The sequence below is a fragment of the Lemur catta genome, chromosome 17 (assembly GCF_020740605.2).
Source record: "Lemur catta isolate mLemCat1 chromosome 17, mLemCat1.pri, whole genome shotgun sequence".
Lineage (NCBI taxonomy): Eukaryota > Metazoa > Chordata > Mammalia > Primates > Lemuridae > Lemur > Lemur catta.
Genome location: NC_059144.1, coordinates 24,427,288 through 24,447,605, shown reverse-complemented (window position 1 = coordinate 24,447,605; position 20,318 = coordinate 24,427,288). Strand labels below are relative to the sequence as shown.

At 54.4% G+C, this 20,318-nt stretch overlaps 1 protein-coding gene across 1 annotated transcript; it reads right to left on the bottom strand.

The window, feature by feature from the left end:
• Positions 1-4,317: 4,317 nt before the first annotated feature.
• On the bottom strand, positions 4,318-16,827 carry SUN5 (Sad1 and UNC84 domain containing 5). Its single transcript, XM_045528825.1, has 13 exons — positions 16,751-16,827; positions 15,390-15,448; positions 15,163-15,237; positions 14,296-14,362; positions 13,546-13,595; positions 11,325-11,374; positions 10,138-10,172; positions 9,437-9,545; positions 8,507-8,585; positions 7,923-8,038; positions 6,161-6,328; positions 5,536-5,622; positions 4,318-4,449 (listed from the first exon to the last, which is right to left on the bottom strand). The coding sequence occupies exons 1-13, from the start codon at positions 16,825-16,827 to the stop codon at positions 4,318-4,320; spliced, it is 1,104 nt and encodes a 367-aa protein (XP_045384781.1).
• Positions 16,828-20,318: the final 3,491 nt, after the last annotated feature.

Genomic DNA, 20,318 nt, shown 5'->3' with positions numbered 1-20,318 from the left:
ACACTGAGCACACAGCCCCACCCAGGGCTGGACCTTCTCCAGGGTCTAGAGCCTCCACCATGCTGCCCTTGAAAGGAGCAGGGTGACACGTCTCCTGTTTGCCCCTGACCACGCACCACGGACCCTCAGACAAGGGAGCAAGCAGCCATTTACCTCCAGGGCAGCAGAACCGTTCCCAGGCTGGCTGGGCTGAGGGTGGGTGTACCTCCACCAGGACAGGGGCTGTGAGGGCACCCAGGGGAATGTGGGGACAGCTTTGTCCTCAGAGAGAAGCCATCGTGGACCGTGTTTTCTGGCACCACTTCCAAATTTCACACTTGCCCAACACTTGTTGAGCATCTGCTGTGTATCAGGCACTGGGGACGGCAGAGTAAGGAAGAAAGGAAGACCCTGACCTTTTCTGTTGGGGACACAGGTCGCTCCTTCGCAGTGCGAGTGCAACTTCTTGGAAGTTTATTGCAAGGCCGTCTGCCTTGAGCACATCTTCCGCTGTGCCAAGCGTCGGGCATCTGGAGATGAGGCAGGCGGATCTCACGGGAGAGGGGCAGGTGCTGGAGAGCAATCTCAGATGGCTGCCTGGAGGAGGGGGTCTCTAAGCCCAGCCAGGACCTTTGTGTTTGCTGTTCTCTGCCGGAGAAGGTCTCCCTCAGATGGAATGACCTCTCCACCGTGCTCTGCTCAGATATGTCCTCAAATGCCTTGCCACCCTGCACTCTGTCACATCTGCCTGGCTTTATCCTCTACACATTGTTCCTTGTGTACTGCTCATCACTTGTCCCCTCCTGCAGCACATCGGCTCCCTGGGGGCAGGACCAGGTCTGCCTTGTTCCTGGTTTCCATGCCTGGCACAGTGCTGGGCACGTAGCAGGTGTCGGATGACTGTCAAGTAGATGGTAGTGGCCTTTAGCTCAAAGCATGCTTCCCCCAGGAGGTCTGAGGCTGCGCCCACCTGCTTCGGTTTGCCTCGGCTTCCCTCCTCCCGGCTGCGAATCCTCTAATATGGAAACGGTGTTTAAATATTTACAGGTAAGTCTCCTTACCTTCCCCTGGCCCCAAGTCTCTGTGAGAAATTTTCGCCCTGCGCCTCTCTTGTCATTCCCAACTCACTGGTGTAGCCATGGCATTCCTAGAAGGGTGGCATGTGGGTGGCATGTGGGGTGTCTTGTGGGGTGCCCAGAGTCTGGGACAGCTTTCCAGCCCACCTAGAGCTTCCCACAGCCCTTGGGCCCCATGGTCAAGAGAGGGGTGGACAGGGTCCTCTGGCCTCGGCCCCCTGGCTGTGACCATGGCAGACGGTGACCAGCAGCTCAGCCCCTCCTCTCCAGCCTGAGTCATCCCCAGAGCCCTGGGAGAGGGACAGAGGCCTGTAAAATGGCCACTGTGGGACCTCCCGCTGGCCTGGCTGCATGAGGACTTGGGGCTGGATTTGCTTTGGAGAAATAAGGAATGTGGTACGTCCATCCCCCTGGCGTGCAGCAGTTCACATTCATCGCATAGTCGACAGTGCCGTCCACACTGGGATCTTGGGCCCTCAGTCCGCCTCTGGCGGGGAGAAGGTGGGGACCAGCATCCGGTACAGATGGGGAAACTGAGGCTCAGCAGGCGCCTCCCTCAAAGCCACACAGTAAAGGTGCACAGGGTGGGGGCAGGGCCCAGGGCCCTGTCTCATGGCTGGGGCACTCGCCCCTGTCTGTCCAGGGGTCTCAGAGTCTCAGAGAAGCAGAGGCCTCCCCCACCCCGACCTTAGCTGTGCTGGGCCTGGTGTCCAGGGATTAGCGGGATTAGCTCCGATCCTGGGGCTTGAGCTGGGCTTATCAGAGGCGCCACTCTGGGGACCTTAGGGGATGGTCTGGCGCTCTGTGCCTCCGGTCCTGTCTTGGTCGCCTTAGAGAGCTGATTCCCACCCTGGCCGGCGGCCCACTCCTCTGCTCCAGTGCAGCGGGTGGGCTGAACGGGGCGGCCAGCCTTGTGCATTACGCACCTGGGGCGGGAGTGGGCAGGAGGGGGACCGAGGGGCCACCTTTGTTCTCCTGCAGGCTCTGCCCCAGAAACAAGCCCTCCCTTGGCTGGGGCAGGCCCTGCCCCTGCCGGGCCGAATCAGGGCTCTGTGGTGAGACTTGGGTGAGGCTGTGTCCCGCAGGGCGCCAGTGTCCTTGTCTGCAGAGGGGCTGTTGGAGGGCGCCGTGGGCTGCAGTGCTCAGCCCCAGCCCCCGCGCACCCGGGCGGCGTGTGGGGTGAGGGGGGAACCAGTGGTGAGTAGGGGGCTGAGCCCCGAGCAGTGGGTGCTCTTCATACGCTAAGGAGACCCCCAGCTATTGAGCGCGGGCCGGGTCCTGCCCCGTCCTGTCCACTGTGCCACTGTCTTGGCCATCCCTGGGGCGGCGCTGTCAGAACCAGCCCTCTGCTCTCCACTCGCGGCTCCGCTGGGCTCTGGAAGGACCGTGGCCGGGCGGGAGGGGAGGGCAAGTGTGTGGGGTGTGGCAGGTCTGGGTGGGTGTCCAGATCTGCCCTGGCTCGCTGCATGACCTTGGGAAATGGCTGCATCTCTCTGTGTCTTGGATTCCTCACATCTGTGGGGATGCCCCGTCCCCACAGAGAGGGGGAGGCGAGGTGATGGGTGTGAACACACTGTGGATGACGTCGTGTTTGCGAACCATAGGATTGTCCCGCTGGAACCTGGGAGAGTTAACTTGAGCCCTCGGGGATGGGGAGGGGGCAGGGCGAGGCCTCACAAGCGTCCACAGCAGCCCCAACCACAGAGGACGTCACTGAGGGTAAAGATCCCATTGATTGCAGCGCTAAAACTGGCAGGACACCCGGGATTCAATCTGGCGGGAAAGGTGCCGAATTCACACGAAGAAAGTGATGACACTTTCCTGAAGGATGTTGAGGAAAAACCAGAAGAAACGGAGAGACGATTCCATGTTCCAGGAAGAGAAGAGCTGACATGGCCAAGAGATTTATTCTTCAGACATAAAACCAGTGCAAGCCCAACCACCCTTTAAAAATGCAACTTGACAACCTGATTCTAAAGTTGGGGGGAGGAAGTGGGTGTCTACGGCTGGCTTTTACCAAACCTTAGTATGATTTGGCTTTTTGAATAACAAGAATGGTTCACCTAAAATCTACCAAAACGATGCCAGGCTGGATGTGTGTGGCTTCAGGTCCACTGATTGCTGGGAGGGGCGGGGAGTGGCAGGAGTGTGAGGTGACCCCTCGAAGCCCCTTCCACGGTGGGGACCACGGGAGAGCAGGCCCTGGGGCCAGGTGCTGGGGGCGCCCTGGGGCTGGCACGGAGGCCTGGCAGGTGGCCAGAGGGGTGGATCTGCAGCAGGGCAGGGTGTTCAGGGTGCTCTGGCTGGAGACAAGCGTATTTCCGATCAATCCGCCCTTCTCAATGCCAACTGGACCTCTGCCGGCATCTCTACCTGCCCGCCCCTGCCCGCTAGGAATTCCCTCCCCGGCAGGCTCTGGTTCCTGTTGCCGTCCTGCTGGGCCAGCCTGCTGAGAGGCAGTGCCACCCCCTCCCGGAGGCCCGGGCCTCCTACCGCCTGTCTGGGGCCAGAGGTTGGCGCTAGCCTTGGTGATCATTTCCCCAGCACCTCCCGTCCGTAATGCTCTGCGCTGAGAGCTTCGTGGGCAGAGTCAGAGTGGATAGTGGCAGTAGATACTGTTTTCAGAACTCTGTAAGATCTCCAATAAATGCTAAAGCAGGTGGGTCTCAGCTACATAAAGATTATGCAGAAAAAACATCAGTGGTTGAAGACTGGGAAACAGAAACTTTTATACCCGGAGAAACTGAGGTCTGGAGAGGGTCTCTCCCGCCCAGCGTGCCACAGTCAGTCGCCTGGATGACGCTGAGACACTCCACAGAGGGGTTGTCGGGACCTCTTACCCACCACCTCGTCTGATACAACAGCCATTCTGTCCCCATTATACAGAAGGGGGGACGGAGGCCCCAAGAGGATGGGGTCTTGCCCAGGGTCACACGCAGGTCAGGGCAGAGCTTGTTTGAAGCCAGAGAGGCTTCTCGTGTGCAGGAGCCACACTGCCCGGGCTTGAATCCTGGGGCTGCCACTTTCTGCCTGTCATCTCCAGCAAGTCACTTCACTGTCTGAAGCCTTCCCTGTCCCCGTCTGTGAAATGGGGCAAACTGGGCTGCTGTGAAGGTGCCCGGGCACCCAGCGTGTGATCAGTGATCGCCAACCGTCATGCTCAGACGTCAAATGCTCGCCACTCTCTCTCTTTGGGGCCACAAGACACGCAGACCCGGGCTGGGGCAAAGAATAAACTTTAATCTCTCTCAGGGCAGGGGTTCTAGTTAGGCTGCTCTTTTCGGGGGGCCACAGAGCCGTGCACTCGCACGCGGTACAGGCAGGTGAAGCGCGGGTTCCCCCAGTTGCTGGAGATCTTCACCTTGACTGCGCTGAAAGCCCGGGCCAGCTGGTTCTAGAAGAGAGAATCGGACACGGGCAGCTCACTCCTAGGCAGCCCCCTGGTCCGGGGGCACATCTAGGAGTGGAAGGGAACTCTCCCATTTCACAGGCAGGGAGCTAAGGCCAGAAAGGGGAATGGACTGTCCCAAGGCCACACAGCAAGTCAACACTCAAGGAATCGTGTGGAAGGTGCTAAGGCCAGAAGGACAGACATACTGTGATTGGGAATGTCCTAGCCTTGGGGCCTTGCAGCCTATCTGCTGTGGGACCCTGGGCAAGCCACCACTCCTCTCTGGGCCTCAGTTTCCCCCTCTGTCATGTGGGAGTGGGACTATCTGCTTCTAGGATTGCTGTGGACAGGAAATGAGATCCTGGGGCCGGGCAGCTCAGCGAGTGACAGAGGCTCTGTGAGTGCAGCCCCCTCCCCATCTGCCCCTCGAGAGGGAGGTGGAGCTGTGCAGAAAGAGTGGCAGACTTGGCCTTCAAGATCTCACCAGATGGTTTCAGCCTCCCAGGGAATTACAGAAGGGGAAACCGAGGCTCCAGCGAGGAAAGGAATGGCCCAAGCTCACAGGGAATTTGTGGTTGGGCTGCGATTTGTGCAAGCAATGGCCTATATCCTGAGCCGACACACTCGCCCTGTCAAGCTCTGTGGCCATTCCAGGAGCCACCCCTTGGGTCCTCCTTCTGTCCCCAACTCCTCCCCTTTAGGCCTCAGTTTCCCCATCTGTGGTTGGGTCAGGTGCTGATCAGGGGGTCTCCCAGTATGCAGACTCTACCTTTGGAGCCAGCAACCCCTGCCAGGTGGGCACCTCTTGCTCAACACTGCCGTCCCTGGGAGAAACGCAGCAAGAGGGCTCTGGGGCAGACAGGGGACATGGAGGACGACCAGAGGTTGGGCTGATTTCCCTGGGGTCCTGATCTTGCCCCTGGGCAGTGGCTCCATCTCTCTGAGCCTCAGTTTTCCTTGCCTGTCAAGTGGGTTAGTAACGACTGGGCACCTCCTAGGGCTGTAGGGGATGGAGCGGGGACCCTGGGTAAAGCCTGCACACGGCGCGCGTCCAGCGGGTGCTCAGCACAGGCAGCTTTTCTCACGTACCTGGAGTGGGAACATCTGAATGATGTTTTCTGGCTGAAACTGAAACGCCCCCAGGAACACCTCTTCCTTGGGGGAGCTTTCCATGCCCTGTGGAACCAGAATCGAGGAGAAGGTGTCAGATACCAGCAGGGCCTTCAAGGGTGTCCCCCTTCTCCAGGTGAGACTTGCACACCTCCCAGGATGGGGAGCTCCCTACCTACTTGGGCACTGTTCCATTGCAGCACAGGGTAACAGACAGGAAAGAGCACAGGGCTGGGAGTCAAGGGCTGAGGGTCTATTTCTAACTTTGCCATTGACTTGTAGGATTAGGGGGTGTCCCCAATCCTCCTCTGGGCCTCATTTTACTGAGGAGATCGAGATAATTCTTTGGACCTTCTAAGCAGGATGTGGGCTCAATGGTCTTGGCTCTGAAAAGCTTGGGTTGAAATAGAGTAGCTGCTTCTCCCCTACCCTTGAAGGCTGAGAGCTGACCTGCTGTCCCCAGCCACGCCCAGCCTTGACCGAGCCACCTCCAGCCCTCTGGCCTGCGTGAGCTGTGCAGGCCCTGTTTATCGCAGGCCTGCGATGGCGCCATCATGAGGTTGTCCCCTCAGTTAAGCATTGCTCCCTGCTGGGGCGTGCTCACGTAGATGACAAAGTCCTTGGGGGCGGTGTCCAGGCGGCCCGACAGCGAGATGCTCTTGGGGATGTGCTGCAGAGTGATGTTGGACAGGTGGACCTTCTGAGCCAGTCGGATGGTCACCTGGCCTCGATCACCCTCGAAGGCCCAGCAGTTGCCAGGTGTCACGCTGGGCTAGAAGAAGCACGTGTGGGGCGGTGGTGGCTGTGACGGGGTGTAGGGGGGCATTCCTCATCCTACCTCGCATCCCCTACGCTTTCTAGGTCCTCCCAGATGAGCGGGTCCTTGTCTACAAAATGTGGCTCAAGTGCCACCCCCTCTCAGGAGCTCCCCTGACTGCTTATGGCAAGGACGAGCCCCCTGAGCCCAGCAAAGTGAGTGCAGGGGTCTGCTTCATTCATTCATTCCTTCCTTCATCCATCCCTCTATCCCTCCCGTCATTCTTTGCATGGTCTTACCATCACCCTAGGACTGAGGCACCATTACCACCCCCCCACTCCACACCCCCACCCCCGTTTTGCAGATGAGGAAACTGAGGGACAGAGCAGGGGAATGACTGGTCCTGGGCCATGCAGAGCTGGAAGTGCAACCCAGGCCACTGGACCCTGGAGCTTGCCATGAACCACTGCAATCTCCTGCCCCATAAAGAGGAAACAGAGGCCCAGAGAGGGAAAGAGTTTTGGCCAGAGTCACACAGCAAAGGCACTCATTTAGTAGGTCCTGAGGTTTTTGGAGACACAGCATGGACAGTCCTTATCTGGAACAGTAGATGCTAGGATGGGGTGCAGAGCGGTGTGGGGTCAGGGAAGGACTCCTGGGGGAGCGGGGACAAGGGACATTAGCAGTTGGCTGGGAAAGTGAGCTGAGGGAACAGCATGGAGAGGGCCCAGTGGCGAGCCACGCTTGACGATGTGTGGGCTGGAGGGAGCTTGGGGGTCAGGATGGAGCAGGGGGAAGGGCTGAGGCCCAGAGTCTTTGCGGGGCCACTTCTCACCTCTGCTCTAACCTGACTGCAGCCCTCCGTGGCCTGGGTCTGCCAGTCACCCTGTGCTCCCCGGACACGTGCTTGGCCCAGGCCCCGCCATTCCCTCTGGCTGACAAACACCAGGAGGACCCCCCACCCAGCTGGGCAAGGCCGCCGCCCCAGCCTGGCCCCCAGTGCGGAGCTCTTGGAGCTCCTTGACGGTGGAGCCCACAGACAAGTCCCCTGTGGCCTTGGCACCCCCCAGGGCTGGCCACCAGGACGAGATGCTCAGCTGGTGTTTACTGAGTGAAGGCACTTGCTCTGTGACCTGGACGAGCGCCTTCCCCACTCTGGGCCTCAGTTTCCTCCTCGGTGAGGCAGCATTCCCAAGGGGTTTGAATTCTGGCTCTGCCGCATGCCCGTGACCAGCTGTGTGGCTGCAGTCAAGTGACCTGGCTCTTGAGCCTCAGTCTCCTCTGCAAAATGAGTACATCACAGGCCTGTCCCCAGGGTGGCTCTGAGGGTTCCCTGACCCTCACGGGCTGGGGCATCGGGCCCCTTCCAGTGCCAAGAGCAGGTTGCCCTGTGTCCTGCCCCTGCCCCACCTTCTCTCCAGCCCACACCTTGTCAGTTGTCCCCCTCTGCCCCCTGCCTTTGCCCCGTCTCTGTCTCCTGCTCCTACCTCTAACCCTGCCCCTGCACCACCACCCTCGCTCCCACCCCCAACCTCTGCTGCCAGCTCTGGTCCCCAGACCCTGCCTGACCACGCCCCTGCCACTCTCCCCGCCCCTGCCATCCTCCTGCCTCAAGGATCACGTCTGGGGGCTGCGCATAGTTCCACAGCCGGATCCAGTTCCAGTAGGAGCGTGCCTTGTCGTGGTTGTACGTGGCTGATGTGTGCTCAAAGTCGATGCTGGCCCCTGTATGGGGGGAGGTGGGTCTCAGCCGAGCAGCCCGGCTCCTGCCTGATGGAGGGGACCCCAGGACTGGGCACTCCCTATGCGCCAGGCGAGCACTTTGGATGGCTCACTGGCCCTCTCTGGAACTCAGTGTTCCCCTCTGGGAAATGGGAGCAGTAATAGCAGCATTCACTTCACAGGGCTCCCCCGGTGCTGCCGAGAGTTGATACACCGAAGTGCTGGCCCCACATTTCACTGAGCCTTGGGGTGCCCGCACTGGCCACTGCTGCCTGGCCGGGGTCTCGTCCTGGGCTGCCCTGTGCTCGCTCCTGAGGGGCTCTTCATGGGGCATCTGCTGCATTATGTCCCTTGATCTGGAATAGTGCTCCCTCCTCACCAAGTCTCAGCCCAAACGTGCCCCCAGGAGGCCTCCCTCTGCCCAGGTCCCCTCTATCCTGAGGTGGGCAGATCGGGGGGAAGGTCACTCACCTATAGACTTCAGGGCAAAGTCTGCCTTTTCAATGTAATCTCCTTGTATCATCTTCATTATTTTCTGGGCCATTTTTTGCTGAGAAGGCAGAAAACACAAGCTGTGCGCTGGCGCGTTCTTCCAGGTCATGATCCCCTCATGCGTGTCCACACCAGGTGACAGGTGCTGCAGGACACCCTCTCCTCCCTGACAGCCTACCCCTGTCTGCGGAAGTCCGTGGCTGGGTGCGCACGGGACTGCCCGGTCGCTGTGCTGTGGGGAAGCCCAGGCTGCAGAGAGCCGCCCCACACCCACCCACAGGGTTTTCCAGTGACCAGATGGCACATGAGGGTCCTGGAGTCTCAGTGAGGTTAAGGGCTCAGGAGTCAGGCAGACCTTTACTGCTAGGGGGATGTGGGCAATTTACTGCCCCTCCAAGCCTCAATTTTCTTCTCTGTAAGATGGGGATGATAATCGTGTCTACTCTCACTGTTTGGAGGGTGTTGTGAGGGTTAGAGAGATCTATAAAGCCCCTACCATGTGCCAGGACTGTTCTCAAGCTCCTAGGGATTCAAAAAAACCCAAGATAGACCACACTCAAAAGATGAATCATAAGAGTGCCATTAGATTTCTCAATAGCAACAGTACAAACTATATAGAATACAGTGGTGAGCTTCCTTCAAAATTCTCGGGAGAAACGATTTCCTATCTAGAATTCTATACCCAGCCAAACTATCAATCAAGTGCCAGGGTAGAATAAAGGTGTTTTTAAACATGCAAGTTCTAAAAAAATAAATATACTTTTTCTTTCACTATTTTACAGGAAGTCATTGAGGGATGTACTCCATCAAAATGAGGGATAAAACCAGGAAAGAAGACTTGGGATAGAGGAAATGGGGCATCAGATGAAGGTAAGTTAGGTGTTTGGGGCAGAAAGGCCAGCATCTCACCTCATCTGACATGGCTTCCATCTCCTGGAGCTTGGCAATGAGGAGGTTCATGCTACCTCGGAGGTCTTGGATTTCTCCAGTGTGATGTCGCACCTTCTCCTGGTACATCCTTATCAGGAAAGAGTGAGAACAAAAACTGATTAATTTGTGATGCTGCTATTGTTGCCCTCAGATTCCCCCTTTGCTAGTTATCCTTCAAAGAACTAGCTTCAGGTTCTTCCGCTCTCTTGGGCCCATCCCTAACCACCCCACTCCCAGCAGGGTCTTATCTCTAAAGCATTGCTCATTCTCGCCCTTCTGCTTGGAACATCCTTAATCCCTTCGAAATATTCCTGAGTATTTTGTCTACAATGAAGGATGCTGACACCAAGTGGTGTCTTGTTGGTCAAAATTTCTTCTCAGCTACCATTTGCTGAGTACTGACTATGCACCAGGAACTATTTAAGACATTTTTCATCCTCTTTAATGCCCATAACTACCCAGAGCAAGGTGGGCGTTATGCCTCATCTCATAAATAAGTAGTCAAAGGCAGAGAGACTAAATGACTTGCATAAAGTCATTCAGGTAGCAGGTATGGGAGCTAGGATTTGAACCCAGGTTGATCTGACTGCAGAGCCTGTATTCTTTTCCATTACACTCCAGATTCTGGCTGGATCTCTGGTTTTAGGTAATTATATGACTACTCAAATGATTCTTCTTACCTCAAACTCTGCAGTGGACTATTTATGCTGTCATCCTGGTGGAGTGTTGAGAAAAACAAGAGATCTTGTTCAGATGGCCTAGTCTCGGCCCAATAGAGCTTCGTCCATCCATTTTCTCACAATCACAAATCCATCCATTCATCCACCTTCGTGTTTGCTCTTCCGTTCATCTACGCATCCATCATTTATCCAAACTCTGATTTACTCTCCTTTTAATCTATGCATCCACACCCCATCCATCTACTCTTCTATCCATACACCCTACTCGATTCATCCACCCTTTCCTCCACCCATCTATTAATTCACCCACCCACTCACTCATCTATCTCATCTGCCCTCCCATCTATCCACTATCTCATCCATCCATTCTCCCATTTACCTATTCATCTATCCTCCCATCTCTTTCCCCCAGACCTATATTCACCACATCAAACCTCCTATCCATATATTCATCCATCCTCCCATCTATTCTCCCTCCATTGACACCCCCATCTGGCCATCCAGTCATCCAGGATTGATAGTGGCCACCCTGTGCTTGGCACTGAGCTGGACATTGCTGGATGAATCAGACCTGGCTTCTTCCTTCAAGAAGCTGCCAGCACAGTTGGGGAGACAGTCATGATTACAGAAAATTATGGGAAGAAAGAGCAATGTGACCACCTCTGCCAGAGTGTTTCTAGAGGATATGACATTTATAGGATACGGAGGAGTTCAAAAGGCGGAGGAGAGGGGAGGGAGGGACAGGCCTCTCAGGTCCCCTTTCCGAGGCCTTCTGAGACTTTTTGCTGTCCTCCAACAGGGAGATCTGGCCACTTATTTCCTCCTCCTTCCTCCTCAGAAATCACAAAGCAAATGGGCATCATTTCATTTAAGCAGAAGAACAAAGTGCCCTCGGTAGAGTAATGTGTTCCCTGTTCTCACTATCCCACTTTAGGTGGGTCATTTCTGGGAATGACTGACAGGAGAGCCATCCTGGAGGAGGGACTGTTGCATCTGGTCTTTGAGAGTCGCATTTGGCAGAAGAGATGGTTTCTAGGTGGGTGGCATGACAAAGGCAGAATTTTGGATCTGGGACAAGTCAGCAACTGGGTCCAGATTTGGTGAGAATGAGGGGAGCTATGGAGGTGACATTGGCTGGCTAGGGTGAGACCAGTCGGCTGTGGGGCCTGAAGAGGGCACACACTCACCTGCCAAACCTCCACTTTTGATGGTAAGTGAATAGAAAACATCCAGAATCCTGTGGGGCCATGAGAATAAGAATGAGCCATTTCGTGTGGAAAGTGAAGAGCTTAGGCTCTGGAGTTAAGGCATCTGGGCTGAAATCCCAGTTTTGCCACTTGCTAGCGTTGTGCAACTTGGGGAGAAGTTACTTAATCTCCCTATATCTCAGTTTCCTCCTCTGTAAAATTGGAATAACAGTAATATCCACTTCTTGATCAAATGATATCATACACATAACATGTGTCACATAAACCAAATAATGTGTGTCTTCTCCCCCTCCCCTGTCCCAACCCTACTGGGGACAACTGGCAAAGAGAAGAAGGCATTCTGCATTTTATGATGTCCGTGCTGACTGAAATACCACCACTGGACCCATTATATAAAAGCCTTTAAAACTTATTTGTTGTTCTTGATGTAACGTGAAACAAACTAGGAGTAGACGAGAACTAACTCAGCCTGATAAGGGTCATTTATGAAAAACCCACGGCTAACATCCTATTTAATGGTGGAAGACTGGATGCTTCTACCGTAAATCAGGAACTAGAGAAGGATGTCTGCTCTTGCCATTTCTGTTTAACATGGTACTGGAGGTCCTAGCCAGGTCAATTAGTCAAGAAAAAGATGTAAAAGGCATTTAGATTATCACACAGGAAAAAGTAAAACTACCTCTATTTGTAAATGACATGACCTTCCATATAGAATTCTAAGGTATCCAAGATTAGGTGTCTTGCCTCGTGTCAGAACTAAAAATTGAGTTCAGCAGGGTTGCAGGATACAAGATCAAGCAACAAATAATCAATTGTATTTCTATACACTAACAGTGAACAACCTGAAAATGAAATTAAGAAACAATTTCATTTCCAATAACATCACAAAGAATAAAATACTTAGGAATAATTTAACAAAATAAGTGCAACACTTATACTCTGAAAAGAACAAAACATCATTGAAAGACATAATATCTCTATGTCTATAAAAAAGACATAGAGATAGTCATCAAAAAGAAAAAACACCAAAAAAAAAAAAAACCCATAATGAGATACCACTTCATACCTTCTAGGATGGCTATAATAAAAAAAAAAACATAATTGCACATATTGGTGAGGATGTGGAGAAATTGGAACTCTCATACATTGCTTGCTGGTGAGAATGTAAAACGGTGCAGCCACTTTGGAAAACAGTTTGTTAGTTCCCCAAATAGTTAAACATAGAGTTACATATGAGCCAGGGATACACCCAAGAGAATTGAAAACATGTCCACACCAACATTGTACAGGTGTTCACAGTGGCATTATTAGTAATAGCCAAAAAGCAGAAACAACCCTAGTATCCATCAACTGAAGAATGGATAAACAAAGAATGGCATATCCAGACAGTGGAATATTTTCAGCCATGAAAACCAATGAAGTACTGATACGTGCTGTAACATGGATAGACTTTGAAGACATTATGCGAAGTGCAAAAAGCCACAGAGGCCGCATAGCGTTTTACCCAATTGTATGAAATGTCTAGAATGGGCAAATGAATAGAGACAGAAAATAGATCAGTGCTTGCCTAGGGCTGGTGGCGGGGGGCAGGCGGGGAACAAGGAGTGACTGCCAGGGTCTGGGGGATGATTTTTAAGTTGGTGAAAATATCCCAGAATTTGATAATGGTGATGGTTGCATAACCTTGTGAATACACTAAAAACCACTGAATCGTATGCTTTAAAAGGGTGAACTTATGGCATGTGAATTATATCTCAAGAAAGCTGTTACGTGAAAAAGTCCTATGTGTTGAGTTAAAGCAGGAAGTTCCCTGCTGGTTCTCCCTCCTTCCCTGCCCCGGCCCCCGCCCCACCTCCAAGACCAGTATACTCGAGTCGGGGGGAGACCCCTTTGCTTGGGAAAGCCAAGCTGTGACGTGGGAGGTGGGGGTGGTGGCTAAAAAGAAGCCACGGAAACCCAGAAAGAGGGAATGACAATTGTCATAGCAGGGTTTGGAGAGAGCTTTACAGTTTTCAAAGCATTTCTGGGCTTCCAAAAAGTTTTCTTGGTCATCATTTCATTTAATCCTCACGGCAACACCCATCAGACAGATGGGGAAACTGAGTCGCACAGAGGAGCAGTGTCTTGTCCAGTGTCCCATAGTCGGTGCAGAGCCCTGGGCTACTTTGACCTGGGACTGGACGGGGCCCTGGGGACGCACCGAAAGCACAGAGGACCAGGACACCCGTCTTCTGGCAGAGCAGCTTGCACCTGGAAGACAGGAAAGTGGTGGCCGAGGCGGGGCTGGCAAGTCCCTGGCAAGTGTGCGCCCTCCTCCTCCTCACTCCTTTCCTCCACGGCGTGCTGTTTGCCCCCTCCCTTCTTCTCTCCCTGCTGAACGCATCCTTCCCGACTCAGCTCATGTCCCCTCCTCCTAAGCCCTCCAGAGTCAACACGCCCAGCACTCCCAGCCTGGCACTGTTTCGGGGTCTGCCTTTGCCGCCTGACCGGGAGCTCATGAGTGGTGGGGGCCGAGGCTGGGCCCAGAGTAGGCATTCAGGAAATGTGTGAAATGTAAACTGGAAATGCATGAGGTGAACAGCGCGCTGGAACCCAGAGGAATTTGCACGGACAGGAAGGGTGAAGGGAAAGGTGGGACGGGCACTCCAGGCGGGAAGAACAGCATGTGCAAAGGCACGGAGGTGGGGGTGGGAATGGGGCGTCCAGGGAGTGACCCCTCTATCCTTGCTGGCCCAGTGGTCCACAGCAGGAAGCAGAGTGAGGGCAGCTTGGGAAGGAGGGGCTGGAGCAATGGGGAGCCACGGTGGGTTCTGGTGGGAGGATTTGATAAAAGCCAGGTCTGGGATAGCTGTCTGGTCTGGCTACCAAGGGGAGGTGCAAACCAATGGAGGGCTGCTATGGTCCCCAGCTGTCTGTTTCCAGCCTCCATCACCCCCCTGCCCCCACTCACCTGCAGGTGTTGAACAGGACTTGCTGGGCCTGAGTTCTCAGGAAGCAGGCCACGAAGGTGACCCAGGCTGCGGAGGAGACAGAGCAGCAGTGAGTCACTGCACCCTCATCTTTGTCCCAGGATGAGGACTCGCCGACTGTCTTGGGGCTGGGGGGAGGCCCCGGAGCTGGGAGACCCTCTCAATCTGCTGCCCAAGCCCAGGAAAGCCTTTGGCTCTGCTTATGGGTAGGCACCGGCCTGCAGTGAGTGTGGGCCCCGTGGGTGAGCAATGCTTGCCACTGCTGGCACCAGACGGCCAGCATGTGCCTGTGCCGACTCCCAGACACCGGGAGCTGGGCAAGGCCAGGGGCCTTGGCGGGTTCCCTGGATGCCCAGCATGGAGCGAGGCAAAAAGCAGGGGTTCGGGATGGGTGGGAAGGCGGGGGGATACATGGGTGGGTGGAAGAACAGAGAAGAGAATGGCTGGCTTGGAAGATGGGTGAATAGGAGCTGGCTGAGAGGGTGGACGGGGAGATGCATGGGTTGATGGCTGGGTGGGTGTGCCTGTTGACAAGGAAAGCATGGGCGAATTGGTGAGTGACTCGAGGGATGGATGGTGGCAGTGGCCAGGCCGTGGCAGAGCAGAGGAGGGCTGGCTGTCAAATCCTCCTCCAAATGGCAAGTCTCCCTCCCATTTCTCCTCTCCAACCACCAAAGAGATCCCGGCTGGATGCCACTGCTGACTAGACCTCCAGGGCACTCCCTGCAGCTCCCCACCAGCCCTGCAGCCCAGGGCAGGCCTTACCGCCCCAGGGCAGCCTGGCCTGACGCTGGGCCCCCTCCCAGGCCCACGCTGATGGCCAGGGAGGTTCTTCTGTATATACGTACACATACATCCCAGCATGCACTGAGTCAGGCCCACAGCTGGGGCACTGATGCGGACAGGCAACAGGAAGGCATCACCTGCAGAGAGCACAGGACTGTCACATCACTGCCAGCCTCTGGGCTATGGTCTTGCAGAGACCTGGGCAGTGCCCAGAGCTTGGTGCGAGCATCCCTGCCCCTCTGCCCCTGCCCCTTGCTGGGAAGACCCCCGAGCTCCCCTCCCTGCTCACTCAGGTTTGGGGAGGAGTCCTCCATTATCCTGCAGGCGTTCCGGCCTCGCTGGGCAGCCCTGGGGAGGACAAGATTCACAATAGCATTTTATAATTTACAAGGAACACCGGGTCACCACGTTCCAGACAGATAAACTGAGGTACAGGGAAGTTTTCCCGAGACCACCAGCCTGTGAGTCTGGGACACACCCAGGTCTGGCTGACCCGAAATCCAGGTCCTTATTGAGGATAGGACTCAGGATTGCTGTGGCAGTCACAGGTGGTTGTCACCATGTCCCAGAGGCTGGCAGAAGCCTGGTTTTGTTCCTTTGTCTACTCCCACTCCCTGTGATTTTAGACCATCGTGACTGGTCGAAGCCCATTCCTTGGCCATGATTGGTTCAAGGTGAGGGACGTCTGCAGGGGAGAGGTGGGGTGGGGGTAGGGGGTGGCTAGGAGGGACTTGGGGAAAAGATTTCTTTATTGCCCACAGGAAATGCCCACTCTCCTTCCACTCTAGACAGCCACATTTCTGTGTGACACCCAGAACTGTGGTAGCCAGCTTGTGACTGCAAGCGGAGCGAAAAGAGGAGCAAAGCAATGGCAGGAACCCGGGTCTTGAGTGACAATGCAGAACTGCGGGACTAATGTGCTCAGGAGCCTCCATGCCTTGGGGCCTCTTGGTATGTGAGATACAAATATTTTCTTTATTTCTTAACGCAAAGGTCCTCAAATGTGTTTTATTTTACCCCCAGCGTATTTATATTTTTTATGAAGAAATTATATATATGCCTAATTGTGCTAATATATTATTTACTCTTTCCAAATGTACAGATTCATCTATACATTTTTGAGGAATATAAACTAAGAGGATAAGCTAAAAAAATATACATTCAAGTTCTAATAATTTCTCCTCTCACCCCCATGGATTGTTTTGTGTACCCTCTTGGGATATACACCCCATTTGGGGGGCCCAGAGGTAGGTCATTCTGAGTTGGAATTGCTGTCACCTGCCTCTTACCAGAGGCTTCCTGACAGATAAAGACAGCAGAAATACTGGCTTCCTTGTTCCACGTCTGTCCCTCACCAGGCTGTGAGCTCCATGAGGGCACGGAGCACGTCAGGCGGGTGCAACACTGTGCTCCCAGTCCTCTGTGCAGTGCCCGGCACACAGTAGGTGCTCAGTAAACTGTGCCGAAAGGATGGCTGCTCCACCACTTACTGGCTGGGAGACTTGGGGAAAGCCATCGTCAAACCTCTCTGGTGTCAGTTGCCGCATCTGTAATGTGCAGTTGACGATGCCCGCTCACCTCCAAGGAGGGCAGAGGGACAGCACTCGTAACCTGCAAAGGGCCAGACAGAGAGAGGGGCTATGTCCTCACCTCCTAGGCCTGGCACCATGGGCCACATCTTCGGGTGGGCAGCCCAGGTTCCCAGTGCTCCTTGGGGACCGTGGCATCGATTCCTTCCCTAGGACTGGGCGATCTCGGGGAGGTGGCGAGGAGGAAGTAGCTGCTGCTGCTGCTGCTGCGGCTGCTGAGCATCTCCTGGGAGGTGCCATGTGGAATCTGCCCGGGTCATGTTGAGCGGTCAGTACTGTGACCTCACAGAGCAGGTGGGGTGGTGGTGCCCCCTCTCCAGCCTGGCCCCGGAACCCTCCCATCACAGGCAGCCATTGTAACCAGCTCTCCACTTTCAAGATGGGGAAATTGAGGCCTCAAGATGGGAAGGACGAAGCCAGTGTCTGAGAAGCTGGGTGAGAGCTGAGGCTCCAATAAGCAGGCCATGCACTTCCTCGTTCCCTGGACCCCTTCTTGCCCTGAGCTCCCTGGGTTTACCACCTCTTTAGGTTATATTTGAACACATTTTGCAATGCGGAGCTTCTCACTCGTGGACATCGTGCATAACACAAAGTAACATTACATGTGTTGCTGTTTTAATAGAGTTCTAGTTTTTGCTGGGGAAAAATAAAAGCAGAACAGAATGGAAATGTTTGGCTAAGTGTTTTCTGTCAACCCTGCCTGGAGAGAGCCTGACCATTTGGAGAGTGAGGCTAAAATGAATTCACCTTTGCCCCCTTGTGGCAGTTGCTCTAAATTGCAGGCTAAGTATCTGTGGGAAGTGGAATAACGGTCCCCCAAAGAGACCCCGGTACCAAATCCTGAATATGTGAATATGTTAGATTACCTAGCAAAAGGGAATTCAAGCTAGCAGATGGAATTTAGGTTGCTTACCTTGAGATGGGGAGAATATCCCGGATTATCCGAATAGGCCCCATGTATTACAAGGTTCTTACAGGTGGGAGATGGAAAGATGGTAGCATGAAAGTGCTCAGCTCAACATTGCTGGCTTTGAGGATGGAGGAAGGAGCCAGGAGCCAGGGAGTGAGGGCAGTCTGTAGAAGCTGGAAAAGGCAAGAAAACAGCCTTTTCTAAAGCCTCCCGAAAGGGACGCAGCCCTGCCAATACCTCCTTGATTTTAGCCCAGTGAGACCCATTTCGGACTTTGGACCACCACAATGGTAAGATGATAAATTTGTGTTTTAAGTCACTAAGTTGGTGGCAATTTGTTATAGCAGCAACAGGAAACCAATACGGTACTCCTGAGAATATTCAGGGAAGGGGAAACTAAAATGCTACCACTACAACTGTTACAAGGTCTTTCAATTATATACTCATTCATTTATTCATTCAACAAACCTAATATTTATTAGTCATTGGATACAGGGCCGAGCAGAACCAGCCCCCATCCCTGGGGTGCAGGCAGGGTGGCTGGCAGGACGTCTCGCACGGAGCAGGTGCTCACCGTGAGCACGGCGCCTCCATCGCCGTGGGGGGGCTGCTGGGCTCTGCGGATGGGCTGGTGAGAATCTCCCTCCTTTGTGTCTACTGGCTGTCACCCAAATGTCCCTGGAAATGTTGAGGAAGATGAAGCGTTCATGCTGAGAGCAAACACCGACAGTGGCTTCGGTCAATATTTGCACCTCTGTCCCCTGAGTCTGCTGTTTGCCTCGCCTGTGGTGAGGGGCGGGAGGGCCTGGTCACACGCATTGCTGGGCAAGCTGAGGCCAGGAGCAGGAGGTCAGAGAGCTCACGGCAGCCTCTTCCCACTCCTTGTGGCCTCTAGAATAGCGGCAGAGGAGCACTGGCCGGGAGGCAGGACTAGCTCAGGGTAGCTCCGGCCGCTCGGGGAGGGCTTGATGGGACCTGCGGCCTCTGTTGGCTCTGTGGGAACTAGTGGGGACCCAGCCCAGGGTGGGCGTGGGCTCTGGGCCTGATATTTGGGGTGGTGTGGAGTCAGTGGGAGCCACAGAGGGCTCTGGAGTGGGGGAAGGTCCCAAGGACCCTTGTACCTGTGCCCCAGGTGAGTTATACAGAGGAACATAGGGGCCTTCCCTGCAGCTACGACATCACCCCTCATGCACACATGTACACACAGACACACAAATGCACACACACACCCTGATACCAGGAAACAGTCTACTATACACACATACACACATGCACCTAACACCATGCACTCGCAGGCTCAAACACTCAGTAGGCCAGACCCACATATGCATACATGTACACAAAACTCCTATCTGCACTCATGTATGTTTGTGGAAACAGGCATGTAACACTACAAACCAAGATGCCAACACGCCCATGTCATGCCCACATTCACACATAAAAGCACACGTTTTCCTCTGATGCCAGTAATTATGACCTAATGCACATGTGGACATGTGACTATGCACACACAACCACACACACACAACCACACACATAACCTTCACACACACATGTATAAGACAAATTTCTCCATGTGCACACACACTTCGTTGTGCCCCTTGTAGCCAAGGTGGAGTCTGTAGTGTGGAAGATGAGGTGCTAAATCCATTGTGAGTGGGATGTGCATTTGGGGAGAATCTGGGGTGTTAAGGAACAGGGATTGGTTCATCTGCACTTTCTTATCTGTTCCTTTTTGAGTTAGGGCTCAGTGTGACCAAGATCGGGGCTTAGTAGTCAGTGACTGCGTCAGAGCTCAGTATGTAACCAGGATCAGGGTTCAGCGTGTGACCAGGATCAATGCTTAGTCAGTACCTGGGTCAGGGCTCAGTATGTAATCAGGATCAGGGCTCAGTGTGTGACCAGGATCAAGTCTTAGTCAGTAACTGGGTCAGGGCTCAGTATGTAACCAGGATCAGGGCTCAGTGTGTGACCAGGATCAAGGCTTAGTCAGTGACTGGGTCAGGGTTCAGTATGTAACCAGGATCAAGTCTTAGAAACTGGGTCAGGGCTCAGTATGTAACCAGGATCAGGGCTCAGTGTGTGACCAGGATCAAGGCTTAGTCAGTGACTGGGTCAGGGCTCAGGTAGCTTCTGCTCCTCTTAAACGGGTCATGTTTCTGGGAGAACTTGGAGGCACCAGGCTTGAGAGGTGCCGTCCTCCTGCATTTGGGCACCCCCTTCCTCCTGGGTCTTAGCTGGACCAGGCTGGGGTGATCAGGGGACCCTCTTGGAACCCTCTTAGGAGCAGCCTTCCTTCCAGATACCTCCTGGCCCTTGAGGCCAAAGCTGCCTGACCCCAGGGTCTTGCCGAAGTTGGCAGCCAGGCCTGGCTACGTGGCAGCCGCATGCGCATGTGGAGGGGACGCTCTGGCAAAGGCCGTGTTTGCAGGGAAAACACTTGCAACCACAAGCAAACCTGCCACTCCTCCGGTCCCTTCCCAGTGGCCCTGTGTACCGCGGAGCCTCATATAGCAGCCTCTACACTTGCCCACCTGGGGCAGACAGTTCACCTGCTCACAGAGCCGCCCGAGGTAGGAATGGGGATGGGACCGGCACTCGTCCCGGGGGGAGCCTCGAGTTCTCTGTCTGGTCCGTGGGATACTACCTCCAGCCGCCTTCTGCAGAAGTGTCTGTCCATCCCTGGTCTTGCAGTGGGACTTTTGGCCAGTGCCACCTT

Excerpts from the sequence above, each read along its gene's own strand:
- SUN5 (XM_045528825.1), bottom strand. The coding sequence starts at position 16,827 with ATGCCACGGTCCCCAAGGAGCACTGGGAACCTGGGCTGCCCACCCGAA. Across the intron at positions 13,596-14,295 it reads GTCCTGTTCAACACCTGCAG|GTGCAAGCTGCTCTGCCAGA; the intron begins GTGAGTGGGGGC and ends CCTGTCTTCCAG. Across the intron at positions 6,329-7,922 it reads CCCCAGACGTGATCCTTGAG|CCCAGCGTGACACCTGGCAA; the intron begins GCAGGAGGATGG and ends TGCTTCTTCTAG.